The sequence below is a fragment of the Schistocerca nitens genome, chromosome 11 (genome assembly GCF_023898315.1).
Source record: "Schistocerca nitens isolate TAMUIC-IGC-003100 chromosome 11, iqSchNite1.1, whole genome shotgun sequence".
Classification (NCBI taxonomy): Eukaryota; Metazoa; Arthropoda; class Insecta; order Orthoptera; family Acrididae; genus Schistocerca; species Schistocerca nitens.
Genome location: NC_064624.1, coordinates 63,087,719 through 63,101,743, shown reverse-complemented (window position 1 = coordinate 63,101,743; position 14,025 = coordinate 63,087,719). Strand labels below are relative to the sequence as shown.

At 38.5% G+C, this 14,025-nt stretch overlaps 1 protein-coding gene across 5 annotated transcripts in view; it reads right to left on the bottom strand.

Moving 5' to 3' along the window:
* Positions 1-14,025, bottom strand: part of LOC126212978 (zinc finger protein 112-like) — a 134,517-nt gene that overhangs the window by 110,299 nt on the left and 10,193 nt on the right. For 3 of the 5 annotated variants that reach the window (XM_049940511.1, XM_049940512.1, XM_049940513.1), the window contains one exon: positions 3,469-3,561. The exons of the other annotated variants lie outside the window; for them this stretch is intronic. In XM_049940511.1, coding sequence (XP_049796468.1) covers positions 3,469-3,561 — 93 coding nt within the window. The remainder of the gene's footprint in view (positions 1-3,468; positions 3,562-14,025) is intronic. 5 annotated transcript variants of the gene reach the window in all.

The following is a 14,025-nucleotide window of genomic DNA, read 5'->3' as shown; positions in this document are numbered from 1 at the left end:
TGTGTGTGTGTGTGTGTGTGTGTGTGTGTGTGTGTAAGGAATACCTGGTTTCAGTTGCAAAGGCTATCGATCAAAAAGTGTCTTCAGAATACCTGGTTTCAGTTGCAAAGGCTATCGATCGAAAAGTGTCTTCAGAAGCTTGGTTTTGGTCTCTTACATTGCTTGTCAAGACACGTGGCATAGTGGCCCGGAGATGTCCGAATCTGCATGCTGCGAGGAGCATTTCATTCAAAGATATTGTTAGATTGAACAAGACGGGTTACTGCATATCAGACTTTGACAAAGGGGTGGATGGACTGAACAGCACAAGGAACGACCAAAGCACAGTTGGGCAAGAGTGGCAGGATAGGCATCCTTCTTGCTAGCACTGCTCATGGCTTCATACCAAGCTGTTTATTGCTGTTTCAGGAATCAAGGTGACTACCATGAGGAAATAAATTCCACAGTTTTCATGGAGTGGTTTTCAGATGTTCTGCTGCAAAGTGTTCATCTGAATTTGATAGTAATAATGGACAATGTGCCATACCACTCTGCTGTGGTGGATAAAGCTCTAACAATGAAGAGGAGGAAATTGAGTATTATGCTCTGTGTACAATGAAACATTCTATCAGATAAAGTTGTACTTGACATGAATAAAGCATAGTTAATGGATCTTTAGCTGTAGAAGCCAAAACCTCCACAATCCAAGGTCAACAAAACAGTTAACACTAAAGAGCATAGTGTAATCAAGGCTTCATCTGTATCACTGTCATTTGAATCCTGTTGAGCATATATGGGCCCAAAGGAAAGGTAATGTGACAGGAGACACCAAAAAGTTTATGCTCATTGAGGTTGAAATGTTGAAAAAAGAGGCCATTGCAAACTTTACTCCAATGGATTGATCGGGAGTTGTCATCCATTCCAAGAAGGTAATTGAGGAGACATGGATTTATGAAGGACGCTGGAAGAACAGATAGAACAGAGAGTCTTTTCAGTCTGCTCCAGTGCCAGTTCCAGTTCTGAGAAGGACAGCGATGACTCTCCTCTTGGGGTCACTCAACTTACCCTTCAACTGTAAGTAGGTATGAAAGATTCATTGATGTAACTTCTCTGTTTAGTATTGTTATTCCTTTACTGCCAAAGAATGTTTGCCTGGCAGCTGACTATTGATCATAACCTAAGACAGGCATTGTTATCGCTACCCATTGTAAACTATGCTTCCCTGCACTCGCTCTTCACCAAATTGTCTAAAGTTTCAACTTCTTTTAAACACACTACAGTAGCTTACTAACTCTGTATTTCTTTCTTTTTTGCACAGTTCATCTGATAATAGCTTGATAATAAATTAAAACTGTTAATGATACCGTGCGTGTGACATGAGGCTGAAGTATATAATAAAAGATTTATACGACAATCACTATTTCCCCAGTTCACTATGCCTAGTCTTTGTACATATTAGCACATTTGATATTTTTCCCACTATGGAAATTTTTTACCACAAACTCACAAATACAGAGACTCTCTGACAAGATAAGAGCCAAATGTACTTGATCACAACACATTAATCATAGATACTGAAGTGCACAGTCTTCTTCAAACAATGTGAAACTCCAGATAGGAATGTCAGCAATGTAGGAAAAGATGGACTGCTACTACTAATGTAAAGGTAACGTGATAACTTGCTGACAGGCAAAATTAAGACATTTACACATAATCTTTCAGCCACAGCCTTTATCAGAAAAAGAACTTCTTTCCAATAAAAATTAAATTGAGTTAAAAATCAAATAGCATATTTCTCTATTAGAGCAGAGATTTAGAGACATTTGATACACTGTGCATAAATAATGTTTTTTACACTAGTTACAAAATACAAGAACCATTGTTTGAGGATATTAAGAAGAAGCTAATTAATAAGGAATATTGTCAAGAGTTTGGTGCAGTTTAATTGGAACCACTGTCTTTAGAAATAGTACAGATATCTGACATTCTACTGGGCATGTAATATGCCAGACTGGTGTCTACCGTTGACGGTTTAGCTGAAATTATCTTCTGAGCACTCTCAACATTACAGAAATTCAAACTTTTTTCTTGAATTTAGCCCTTTTTTGACAAGTATTTTGTATGATGTTCAGATTCACAACTTCAAAAGCACTGTATTATTGTCTTCTCTTAGTGAATTTCACTAAAGTGTCTAAGGCTTCTATAGCCTCAACACAAGAGATGTTAGTTGTAGGCATTTTGCCTTCATCACTGGGGCCTCCTGTGACCTCAAAACACATTATAATATCACGTCATCAGTCAACTCTCATTTGTTAACTGAATTTCTGCCTATGTCAATCTATTTTAATTTCTCAAAAAGCACTCAGTTCACTGGTAGATGTAGAATTTATCATTTGTACAATTTCAGAGTGATCAGGAGTAAACTCTTCATTTACTTTCTCTTCCATCTCAGTTTCTTCAATAATTTTAGACCATAGCTCACTCATAATATTGTTTTGGTTCTCACTTTTTTCCCATCAGTTTAAGATGTCTTGTCAACATAACAAGTTTGTGTTTCGCTGCTTTAGGTGCACTTTTGCTCTGTTTGGAAAATGTATTCACTGTACATTCAAACATTTTACTGTGGTGTAATCTAATTGACAATCATACAAGTAGCTGAATATTAAGACAGCACAATGACTTCATTAAATAATTAAAATACCACAGCACTGATGCAAACATGGAAATGTAAATGAAGTCCCAAGCTTCTTGACAGAGCGTAGGGGAACAATGCAGGAGACCCACACTGCCGTACTAGGCAAGGTCCTAATGGAGGTGGTTTACCATTGCCTTCCTCCAATCATAATGGGGATGAATGATGATGATAAGGATGACATAACACCCAGTCATCTCGGGGCAGGTGAAAATCCTTGAACCAGCCGGGAATCAAACCCGGGACTCCATGCTTAGGAAGCAAGAACGCCACCATGAGCTGTTGACAATGCAAACGTTTGTACTGTAAACTTACGGTTAGTGAATGAAGAATCGTTGATACTAGCACAAAGCCACTAATGCAACTAGCTTATCTTGGTGAGAATATAATCACTTAGTTAGAGAAACAATTGTTGCTGAAAAGGCAACATGCCAAAAGGTTTCAATATTTCTCAAAGGCAGGCAACTGACCTAAGAATATGGGGGAATACCTGACTCATGTTGGACTATTGGGTCTGCTGGATTATAGTGTGCCAGACTATCATGATCTTACTGTAACTGATATAAACCTGTGTCAGTAAAAATATGATTACATATACTGTTAAAGCTCTGTTGAAATTCTACTCATAACAGTCGGCAAATAACTGACAGTAACTGAAGTGGAATAATACAATACTACAAAATTACTAAGTGGTATAAACTATGCTAACTTCACTGTAATGCATCCTTTGTATTCCGCAGTTACCAAATGACAATTTCACTTCACATGCAATTCATCTATAAAATGTTAATAATTACAAAATTCTCAGTTTCTTCTGCTCCGAAACTTAGTACTGAATCCTCCTTGATAGAATCAGTGAACTCTGAAGCTACAAATGGGTCTTCCAGACACTGAGAAAAGAAAACAAAACCTCTGTTACTTACATACAACATAAGTCTCAATATTTCATTATGAAGATCATCATACTTTTCAGTGACTCATCTCTTATTTGAAGGTTAATTTAATAAAGCTAATTTCTGACCAGATATTCTAGTATCATATGCTGTTGAGCAAATGCACAAAACGAACTGCTTTATAGTGTGTTGATCCATATCTGCAACACAGTACAGCAGCACTTCTGGATAGCATAGATTTGACAATTTCTTGGTAGGTTTCTGGAGGCATATGGCAATAGATGTGCCTAGAATTTAGATCATGCAAATCTGATGAATTATGGGCGGTTGGTTTATGGGCTCAGAATTGATATATGTTCAATGGATGCCGATCAGTTGAATTTGGTGCCCAACCCATGAATGTGCATTCACTATAATACAGTTCAAACCACTGCAGAATGGTTCTGGCCCTGTGTCATGGACAGGTATCCAGCCGGAAGTATGCAGTTACCATTAGGAAAGACAAAGCATTAAGGGAACCTTGTTCACACAGTCCACAGTTATCATAGTGCACTTGGTTGTTACTAGAGGTTCAATGGAAGCCCAGGTAAATTTCTCCTTTAGTATAATAATACCCCCACAGCCCTTAGTCCACAGCACAGTGCATTCACTCTCATTGTGGGCAATAGCTATGATGTTTGCCTTATCAGTGTATATCCAAATGATGCTGTGCTGTACTGGTCAAAGGTTAGAGGGAATTAGATTAGGAAATGAGATACTTAAAGTAGTAGACAAGTTTCACTATTTTGGTAGCAAAATAACACAGCAGTCAAAGTAGGGAGATATAAAACATAGACTGACATTCTTTCTGAAGAAGAGAAATTTGTTAACATCGAATACAGACTCAAGTGTTAGAAGGTCTTTCCTGAAGGTATTTGCCTGGAGCGTAGCCATGTACAGAAATGAAAGACGGACAATCAACAGTTTAGACAAGAAGAGAACAAAACCTTTTGAAATGTGGTACTACAGAATAATGCCGAAGATTAGACTGGTAGATGACATGGCTAATGAAGAGGTAGTGACTGGTTTTGGAGAGGAAAGAAATTTGTGGGACAACTTGAATAAAAGAGGGATTGGTTGATAGGATGCATTCCGAGACATCAAGGCATCACAAATTTAGAACAGGAGGGTAGCATATGCAGGGGATGGGGCAGGGGAGGGGGGCTAGAAACCGTAAAGGGAGACCAACAGATGAATACAGTAAGCAGCTTCAGAAGGATGTAGGTTGCAGCAGTTCTTCAGAGATGAACAGGGTTACACAGGACTGAGTAGCCTGGAGAGCTGTGTTGAAACCAGGCTTTGAACATACCACCACCACCACCACCACCACCACCACCACCACCACCACAACAGGAAACATGTAACAGAAGGACAACAACAGTCATGGATATTCTACACAAATACTAGAAATGACATATCTTAGATTACAATGGCTCTCCATCTATCATCTTTTAACTATATGCAGCCATTACATTCCATGATTGTCTTGTTGCACCTCAAGCATAAGACAACACTGATTTGAAAATGTACTACACTATGCTCAGAGAGAGACACATTCACTTTTAGTCCTGGATCTTCGTTTATGTCTTAATATGGCTCCTCAATTTTTAATGGATCTTGAATTAACTGAAAAAGGAAAATAATTATCCATGTAAAGCTTGCACATAAACTTCTGTAACTACTGTATGACTTAAGAGGGATGGAAAAGTTTTTCTTCAACCACACCTCACATAAAATATTACATTGCTGGAAAGCAACAATCATACCAACAGAATAAATTTTCATTCCCCAGCAGAGTTTCTGACCTTGCCTGCCTTACTCTTTGTGATTTGGATTTCTCCCTGAACTGTTTATGTACACTTATGGCAACCTTTGCTATTGTCTAGACTTCAGTTCTTGCTAACTGTTTACTTTGTCAACACCCTACCATCAGTGACAGCCAGAACCTCCTGTTCCACCAACATCAGTTATACAACTAGTGCAAGCAGCCATAAACTGTGTTTGATATGTGTACATTAGGACAGAAGATGAGTGATGAGAACTTTCTCATCATGTAACTATCCAATTAAAGACTCTGCATGTAGTGGTTAATAATGGGACAGGGCAGCTACAACACCCTGATGTTAACAATACATGATAACAATACAATGTTTTCTTTACTAGAAAATCCTGTGCCAGGAACTAGTCTTGTCATTCTCCTTCCCATGCATGAAGGTGTGCTGACTAAATTTTCCAGGTGGGTAGAAATGAAATAATGAAGATATGCAAGTGAAATAGTTGCATGTTTCCAAGTCTGGAGTCAGATTTCCAAACAGACTGAAAGGAGTGCAAGGAACATAACAGTATATTTGTGGTTGAGGAATCACAACCGAGTATCTATAGCTTGTGCACAGATAAACTTTGTCTTATAAGAGGGCGTACATGCAGATAAAGGAAAAAATCTTAGTTAACACTACACTCTTCCCTGGATGGACATACACTTTTTCCATTTTAAGTGATAGTATATTTCCCTCGGAACTGTGAAACATACCAACCTTTGAATGATTAAGGATGTATACAGCAGCATACAACTTCTTCCCAGCACTTTAGATAACAAAATCCAGAAACATTTAAAAAAAGAGCACTTTTTTTTAGAGAACTGTGGTATGCAGCAAAGTGTACACTGCATATTTTCATACTACTAAAGTATAACATAAAGTTCCACCAATCACAGCATGTTAGTTTCCAGAGCACTGAAATCGAGACTTGTGTGCTTTTGTAAGCATCACTGATCTCACCAGCTGATGACAGCAGATATTCAGGGCATAGGGCACGTGATGTAGTCAGCCAACAGCAACATCACTATTAAGTAGTGCAAGCACAAAAACAGAATAGATAAGGTTTAAATTAATATACATAGTGCAGCTACATGAAGACCTAAGTTTTCACGTGTAATACTGATCTTGAGGATCAATAAGCTACAAGAAAAACTAAGCTTTCACGTATAACATTAGTCTTTTTTGCATTATTACACTTTAAGATAAAGCACACAAATTTTAAATAATCACATAAATGTCTGGTCTTCTGGCCATGGAATTATTCTAAGTGGCTGGCCCTCAAAGCATCAAGTTTTAAATTAGAGTTAAACACACTGTAATTTAAGACATTCAATCACCCATCTCATATGTAACATAATTCATGGTATATAAAAGGAAATTTACTTTGGAGGTAACACTTTCAAACCACCATTTGCAATATTTTCCCACGATCTGTTAGAAATAGGTTCATTTCAGGAGTTACCAGAGAGCACCCAGTTACAGGTGTTACAGTGCATGCACAGCAATAATGACACAGGAAGCCTGTAAATTCATACATATAAGGCATGAAGAGACCTCTCATTACGTCACAAAAACAAGACATCAGAGGCTACTTCAAGAGCATCAGAATTTCATAAACCATATAAAAACTCATAATTTGGCTTGAAGTGCATGCTTGTGTGTGCAAATTCACAGTGATGTAGGCCCCAACCTGTTATTAAGTTTTTCAGTGTGATTTTTAAGATGAAGATTCTTTTGTGTACAAATACTGTGTTATCTCATGTTTCATTCTTTATTATGACATAATGCCATACAGTCAGAAGATGAAAAAGTGCACATAAATTTCAACAAACAGCTGAAAGTAGCCAGTAATGTGGAATGAAACATTTTGTTTCAAATAAATTGACTGCCTCTGGCGAAAGGATTAATAAAAGCAAAATTTCTTTAGCAGACCAACAAAAATAACTTCACTGTTCTGCAAGGTGATTAATTGACTGCCAAAATGTGGAAATAAAATGAGAAATCTGAAACCAATAAGATATTTTAGCCTTCCATAATTATGCGAATGCATTTCAGTTCACTTCATAGCTCCAGGCCAAAGAAATTCATTTCATTTTTATTCTATGTGAGAGCTGTATATGAAGAAGAAACCAAAATCACTAAACATAAACAGGGGTCATATCGAGACTACCTCCCTCTGCCCCCCTCCCACTCACCACTTTGACTGTTCTGCGCATGCCTGAATCTGTCAGCTTCAGTGTGGCAGAAAATTTTTTCATGTAGCTAGAAGTGGAGAAATGTACTGCTCATACATGACTCAACTGCACATGTGCATGAGCCCACTGGCAACCACTTGCATGAACCTAACAGTCATGCCAATCTGCTAATCTGAAGCTGTTTGTTATTATGTTGCATAGTCTTCATTGTAAGCCTTTTGACACATTTTGCTTTTGCAGACACTTGTGTGTACACTGTGTTTGTTTTGTCATTGTAAATAGCACATTTCCTTTGCAGCTTATGTTTTATTTTGGTTTTTCCTCTCATTTATGTTTTATTTCTGCAGTAGCAGTACGCAGTAAAATACTTTCTTAGAGCATCAGTTCCTTCCAGTCAAAATTACAAAAATTTAACTAAAAACTAAAACAAATGAAAAATTTCCATAGTCCTAATAATTCCTAGGTTTCTCCCAGATGAAAAAACTCCAAGATTTCTCAGTTGCGCCAGAGAATATACGTCCTGTATAATATTCCTGGAATAATTTTGAGCCTTGCGTAGACACTTGCAGTGTGAAAATGTTCAGACCACATCACAAGTGCCATGCAGTTTGAATCTGAAGATGTGGCTGTCAGCTCAATGGCTCAGGCCTGCCAGCTCTGTCAGGGTTGACTCCTTACCCATTACTAGGGTGAAAACGAAACTAAAAGCTTTGTTTATATAGAATAATACCTCTCAAGTGCAGAAACATTGGCAAGCAATTCAGTAGTACAACAGGTCAGCTATTTTATTTATCTGAAATGTGGTATCACATACAAACACATACCGAGCGAGGTGGCGCAGTGGTTAGCACACTGGACTCGCATTCGGGAGGACGACGGTTCAATCCCGTCTCCAGCCATCCTGATTTAGGTTTTCCGTGATTTCCCTAAATCGTTTCAGGCAAATGCCGGGATGGTTCCTTTGAAAGGGCACGGCCGATTTCCTTCCCAATCCTTCCCTAACCCGAGCTTGCGCTCCGTCTCTAATGATCTCGTTGTCAAAGGGACGTTAAACACTAATCACCACCCCCACATACAAACACGACACAGATACAAACAAGAAAGTAACAAAATTTTGGGAGTACATGTAAAAGCAAACCGGTACTTTAGAAAGAAGACACAGAAAATAACACAAAGGAAGTTTTAGATAATGAAGGCCATCCCCACATTGCCCTATGGAGAAGAGTCATGAGTCATTTACAAATGACAAAGCAGTAAGATCCAGGCAGCTGGAATGGGATTCCTTACACCAACAAACGGCTGTGTGTACCAGAGAAAACAAATTAAGGCTCAGTAACATTATGACAGAATTAAGAATGTGTAACAAACAAAACAATATTGATGACAAAGAGGAAAACTGAGTCGATATCTTGACAGGATGAACAGTAGCAAACAATATTATAACATAAATTATAACGCAGTAGGTTGATGAAACCTGAGAAGGCCAAGAAAGAGAGTACACATAATATTCAATGCACAAAAGTTAAAGTTGTTTATAGTGCATTTAAAATTAGTTGTGACTTGACAGTTCAGTATGGAGCATAGTTGCCAGCATAGAACATACCAGCAGGCAAAGGTAACACCAGGCCTGCTTGCACATAACCTGTCAGCTGCACAAGCTGGTTGATCTGCAATCTTTCTAGCATATCTTATGGCTTCATTCATCAGCTTTCTGGTAAATTACCCTTCATTTCAAGAAAGGTCATAGTTATTGTAATATTTCAATGTAAGTTAAACTACTGCAAGAAATTCTCAAAGTTTGCAGTGAAAAATGGGGGTCACTATGAATTTGCATTTGCTTTGTGTTAGGTCATATGTTGGCACATATAAGGGTTAGATAACATATTGAATTGTTCTTTAGACCTCTAAAAATACCGCTCTGTAAATCCAGTGCCAAGAAAATAGAATATTTGTAAAGGTCTCCACCACGAACGCACACGCCAGTGAAAAGATGAGAATGAAATATTCATAAATCCCTTTTATATTGTACATGGTTTGAGATATCGAAACAAGAGTGGCATATGATAGCATGCAGAGAGGAGAGTTCAAAAATGGTTCTGAGCATTATGGGGCTTAACATCTGAGGTCATCAGTCCACCAGAACCTAGAACTACTTATACATAACTAACCTAAGGACATCACACACATCCATGTTCTAGGCAGGATTCAAACCTGCGACCGCAGCAGTCGCGCGGTTCCAGACTGAAGCGCCTAGTACCACTCGGCCACACCGACTGGCAGAGAGGAGAGTATTTTACCATATGATTAATATGTGAAACTGCCATATTTACTGTGATATTCGAGCAACTATAGTTTTTTAATGAAATAATGTAATTTTTAAGGACCAGCAATAGGCTGTGAAACAAGAATTTCTGTGTGCTTTGCAACAACGTAAGTGAAGAAGCTGAACATTTATTTTTATACTGAGAATGGTCTTTCTCAGAACTACTGATATGTCTCGCCTGCAGTTGCTCGCTTAATAACACGACGTCTTAGGATTCGGTTACCATTTAAAATGCATCAGAATGTTAGTGATATGTATATCTGTAAACTCTGCTGTTTTTAGGTGAAAGAAGCAGATGTTAAAACAGCAACAAGAGAAGTAACACATTGCTCAAAACTTGCCACAGTCCATGAATCCAGGTCTCCTCATCTACTTTCTTGGTATTCCTGACAACTTGAGACCAGTCCTCTGACGTAACATTTGCAGTGACGTCTTTTGTCAGCGTTTAAACCACAAAGAGCATAAATTTCTTGCTGTTTTTTTTCCACATTACTTTTCACCTAGGTCCATATATTCTCTGTTGGATTTAAGCATAATACAGAGGAAGCCTGATTAAACTATGCCAAAATGTTTGCCAGTTTACTGACCTGGTAGTGTGGATTTCTTGGCAGGTACAGTACCGAAAGTTCCATTAACTTCACCTCACACAAGCTTGGTTCAACTTTATTCAACTGAATACTTCTTTGTACCCAGAGAAAAATAGCTGCTTTCCTCTGCTGCATTGTTGGAGCTTTATACATCACAACCGAGTGGTATTATGCATTGTCCATTACTATTTTCAAATTTGGGGGAATATTTTGCATCAGAGCCCTTCACAGCCAGTGAACGTGTTCTTGGACGATCACTTTTACAGCAAATCTCGTGTTCAGGCATGCTGCACTGTTGTTATTAATGCAATAGCAACACGAAACACTTGTTTATGATACTTGATGACTGTAGAACATTTCAATGCCAGAAAGTACTAAATTACAATGAAAGAAAATGAACATAGGAGCCTCTAATGTGTGACATCATGTGGTACTATTTATTCATGGTGTTGCAACAGGTCCACTTTACCAGCCTAACTGCTGGTGGTGTGGTAGGGAAAGCTGGCTCACCACTGGTGTTACCGAGGCAATGGCATTCGGTGAGCCAAACGTCAAAATTTACAACTAATTTTAAAAACTTATAGTGTATATTGTGCGTGATCCAAAGAACACTGGCTTTAGGGACCAAGTGAATGAGGCATTGCAGTTGTTCAGGCCTCTTATTTTGGAGGATGGAGTTTGCTCCATCTGTTTCCCTAATGGAGAAAATGAAAAAAATATGTGAACATGAAAAGAAGAGTAAAAAGTATTTAATGAAGGAAAACACGAAAATAAAAAAAGAATACAGAAAATTTAATGAAAGCAAACAGAATTGATCTGCAGTTCAGGAAATACCTTTATAACAAGGATAATGAAACAACCTAAAGTACATGACATTGCAAGGGTTTAGTACAATATAGAAGCATGAACAAAGGACAGAAGCCTATAATGGGGCTGTAATTTTAATGGTAGATTAAACTTAGGTGAAAAATATGAAAACTGCCAGATTGTTGTATATGTGTGTATTATATAGTACTATGTTGATTCATATAGTGATATGAATGAGAAGAGTGTTGATAAGAGTCAAGATTCACTTTGGTTTTCCTGACATATTGGAGTATTTTCAAGCAAAAGCAGTCATATCTTGAATCGTACTTTGTCATCATTTTCACAGCATATAATGAATTCTCATTCTTGCTCTGCCCAACAAGCACACTTCCCATGAGAATGACAATTATCCAGTCAAAGGAGTGACTGGATAGTTTACTCGTCAAGGCAACTGGTCAAATAGGCAAGTCCAGTGGATTGTAGCAACTATCATGTATCACTTTATATGTACATCAACATACTCACACATACTTCTTATTTGTATATATATATACAAGGGTGTGCTAAAAAGTAATGCCCCCAAATTTTTTATCTTTTTCTCAGTGTCACTTGAGGTAATACATGTCACACATATTACTTAACTGAGTAATGTGCATGATATGAAATGCCTCAACTGACTTTCTTGCTCCAGTGACCTGAACTGGAACCATCTGCTGATAGAGGGTTCTGGATTGTAGCAACATGAACGTGTGTAACGTAACTATGTTGGTGCATGAGGAGCAGCATACTGTGATCAAGTTTGGAATTCAAAGTGCCCGTCCATACATGCCGTGCCCTTTCATTCAGCATGACAACGACAGACTACACGAGGGCTGCAACATTGCAACAATCTGCCAGCTGGGATTCATTGCCACTGATCATCCTCCATACATTCCTGACTGGGCCTTATCCAATTTTCAACTGTTTCCAAATCTAAAGAATACCTTCGAGGATTTCAAGTAGATAGCGACTGAATCAGTGAAAGGAGGGGTAAGGTGGTGGCTCTGTCAACAAACTAAAACATACTGAAGTGTCAGTATCAATGAACTGGTCTCCTGATGGGAGAAATGTGTTTGTTGTGAGTGTGACTACTTTGAGAAATAAATATGTGGACATGTAGAAGGAAGACGTAAAATGTTAACAAAGCTTGTTTATTTAAAAAGCTGTATGAGTTTTCACATAAAAATGTTGAGGCATTACTTTTCAACATGCCCTTGTACAAGATAATAATTTTATTAATGTATACAGGGTGGTCCATTGACAGTGACCGAGCCAAATATATCACAAAATAAGCATTAAACGAAAAAACTACAAAGAACGGAACTCATCTAGCTTAACGGGAGAAATCAGATGGCGCTATGGTTGGTCCGCTAGATGGCGCTGCCATAGGTCAAACAGATATCAACTGCATCTTTTTAAATAGGAATCCCCATTTTTTATTACATATTCATGTAGTACATAAAGAATTACGAATGTTCTAGTTGGACCACTTTTTTCGCTTTGTGATAGATGGTGCTGTAATAGTCACAAATGTATAAGTACATGGTACCACATAGCATTCCGCCGGTGCGGATGGTATTTGCTTCGTGATACATTACCCATGTTAAAATGGACTGTTTACCAACTGCAGAAAAGGCTGATATCGTGTTGATGCATGGCTATTGTGATCAAAATGCCCAACAGGCGTGTGCTATGTATGCTGCTCGGTATCCTGGATGACATCATCCAAGTATCCAGACCATTCGCCGGATAGTTACGTTATTTAAGAGGAAACAGGAAGTGTTCAGCCACATGTGAAATGTCAACCACGACCTGCAACAAATGATGATGCACAACTAGGTGTTTTAGCTGCTGCCGCGGCTAATTCACACATCAGTAGCAGACAAATTGCGTGAGGTCAGGAATCTCAAAAACGTCGGTGTTGAGAATGCTACACCAACATCCATTGCACCCGTTCCAGATTTCTATGCACCAGTAATTGTACGGTGACTACTTTGAACGTAGTGTATAGTTCTGCCACTGGGCACAAGAGAAATTACGGGACCATAACATATTTTTTGCATGCGTTCTATTTAGCGATGAAGCGTCACTCACCAACAGCGGTAACGTAAACCGGCATAATATGCACTATAGGACAATGGAAAATCCATAACCTTGGTTGATCAATGTATGGTGCGGACTTATGGGAGGAAGGATAATTGGCCCTCATTTTATCGATGGCAATCTAAATGGTGCAATGTATGCTGATTTCCTACGTAATGTTCTACCGATACTACAAGATGTTTCACTGCATCACAGAATGGGGATGTACTTCCAACATTATGGATGTCCGGCACAAAGCTCGTGTGCGGTTCAAGTGGTATTGAATAGCATATTTCATGACACCATGGCCCACATGTTCACCGGATTTGATGTCCCCAGATTTCTTTTTGTGGGGACAGTTGAAGGATATTTGCTATTGTGATCCACTGACAACACATGGCAGCTCATTGTCAATGCATGTGCAAACATTACGGAAGATGAACTACTAGCTGTTGACAGGAATGTTGTTACACATATTGCCAAATGCGATGAGGTTGACGGACATAATTTTGAGCATTTATTGCATTAATGTGGTATTTACAGGTAATCACGCTGTAACAGCATGGGTTCTC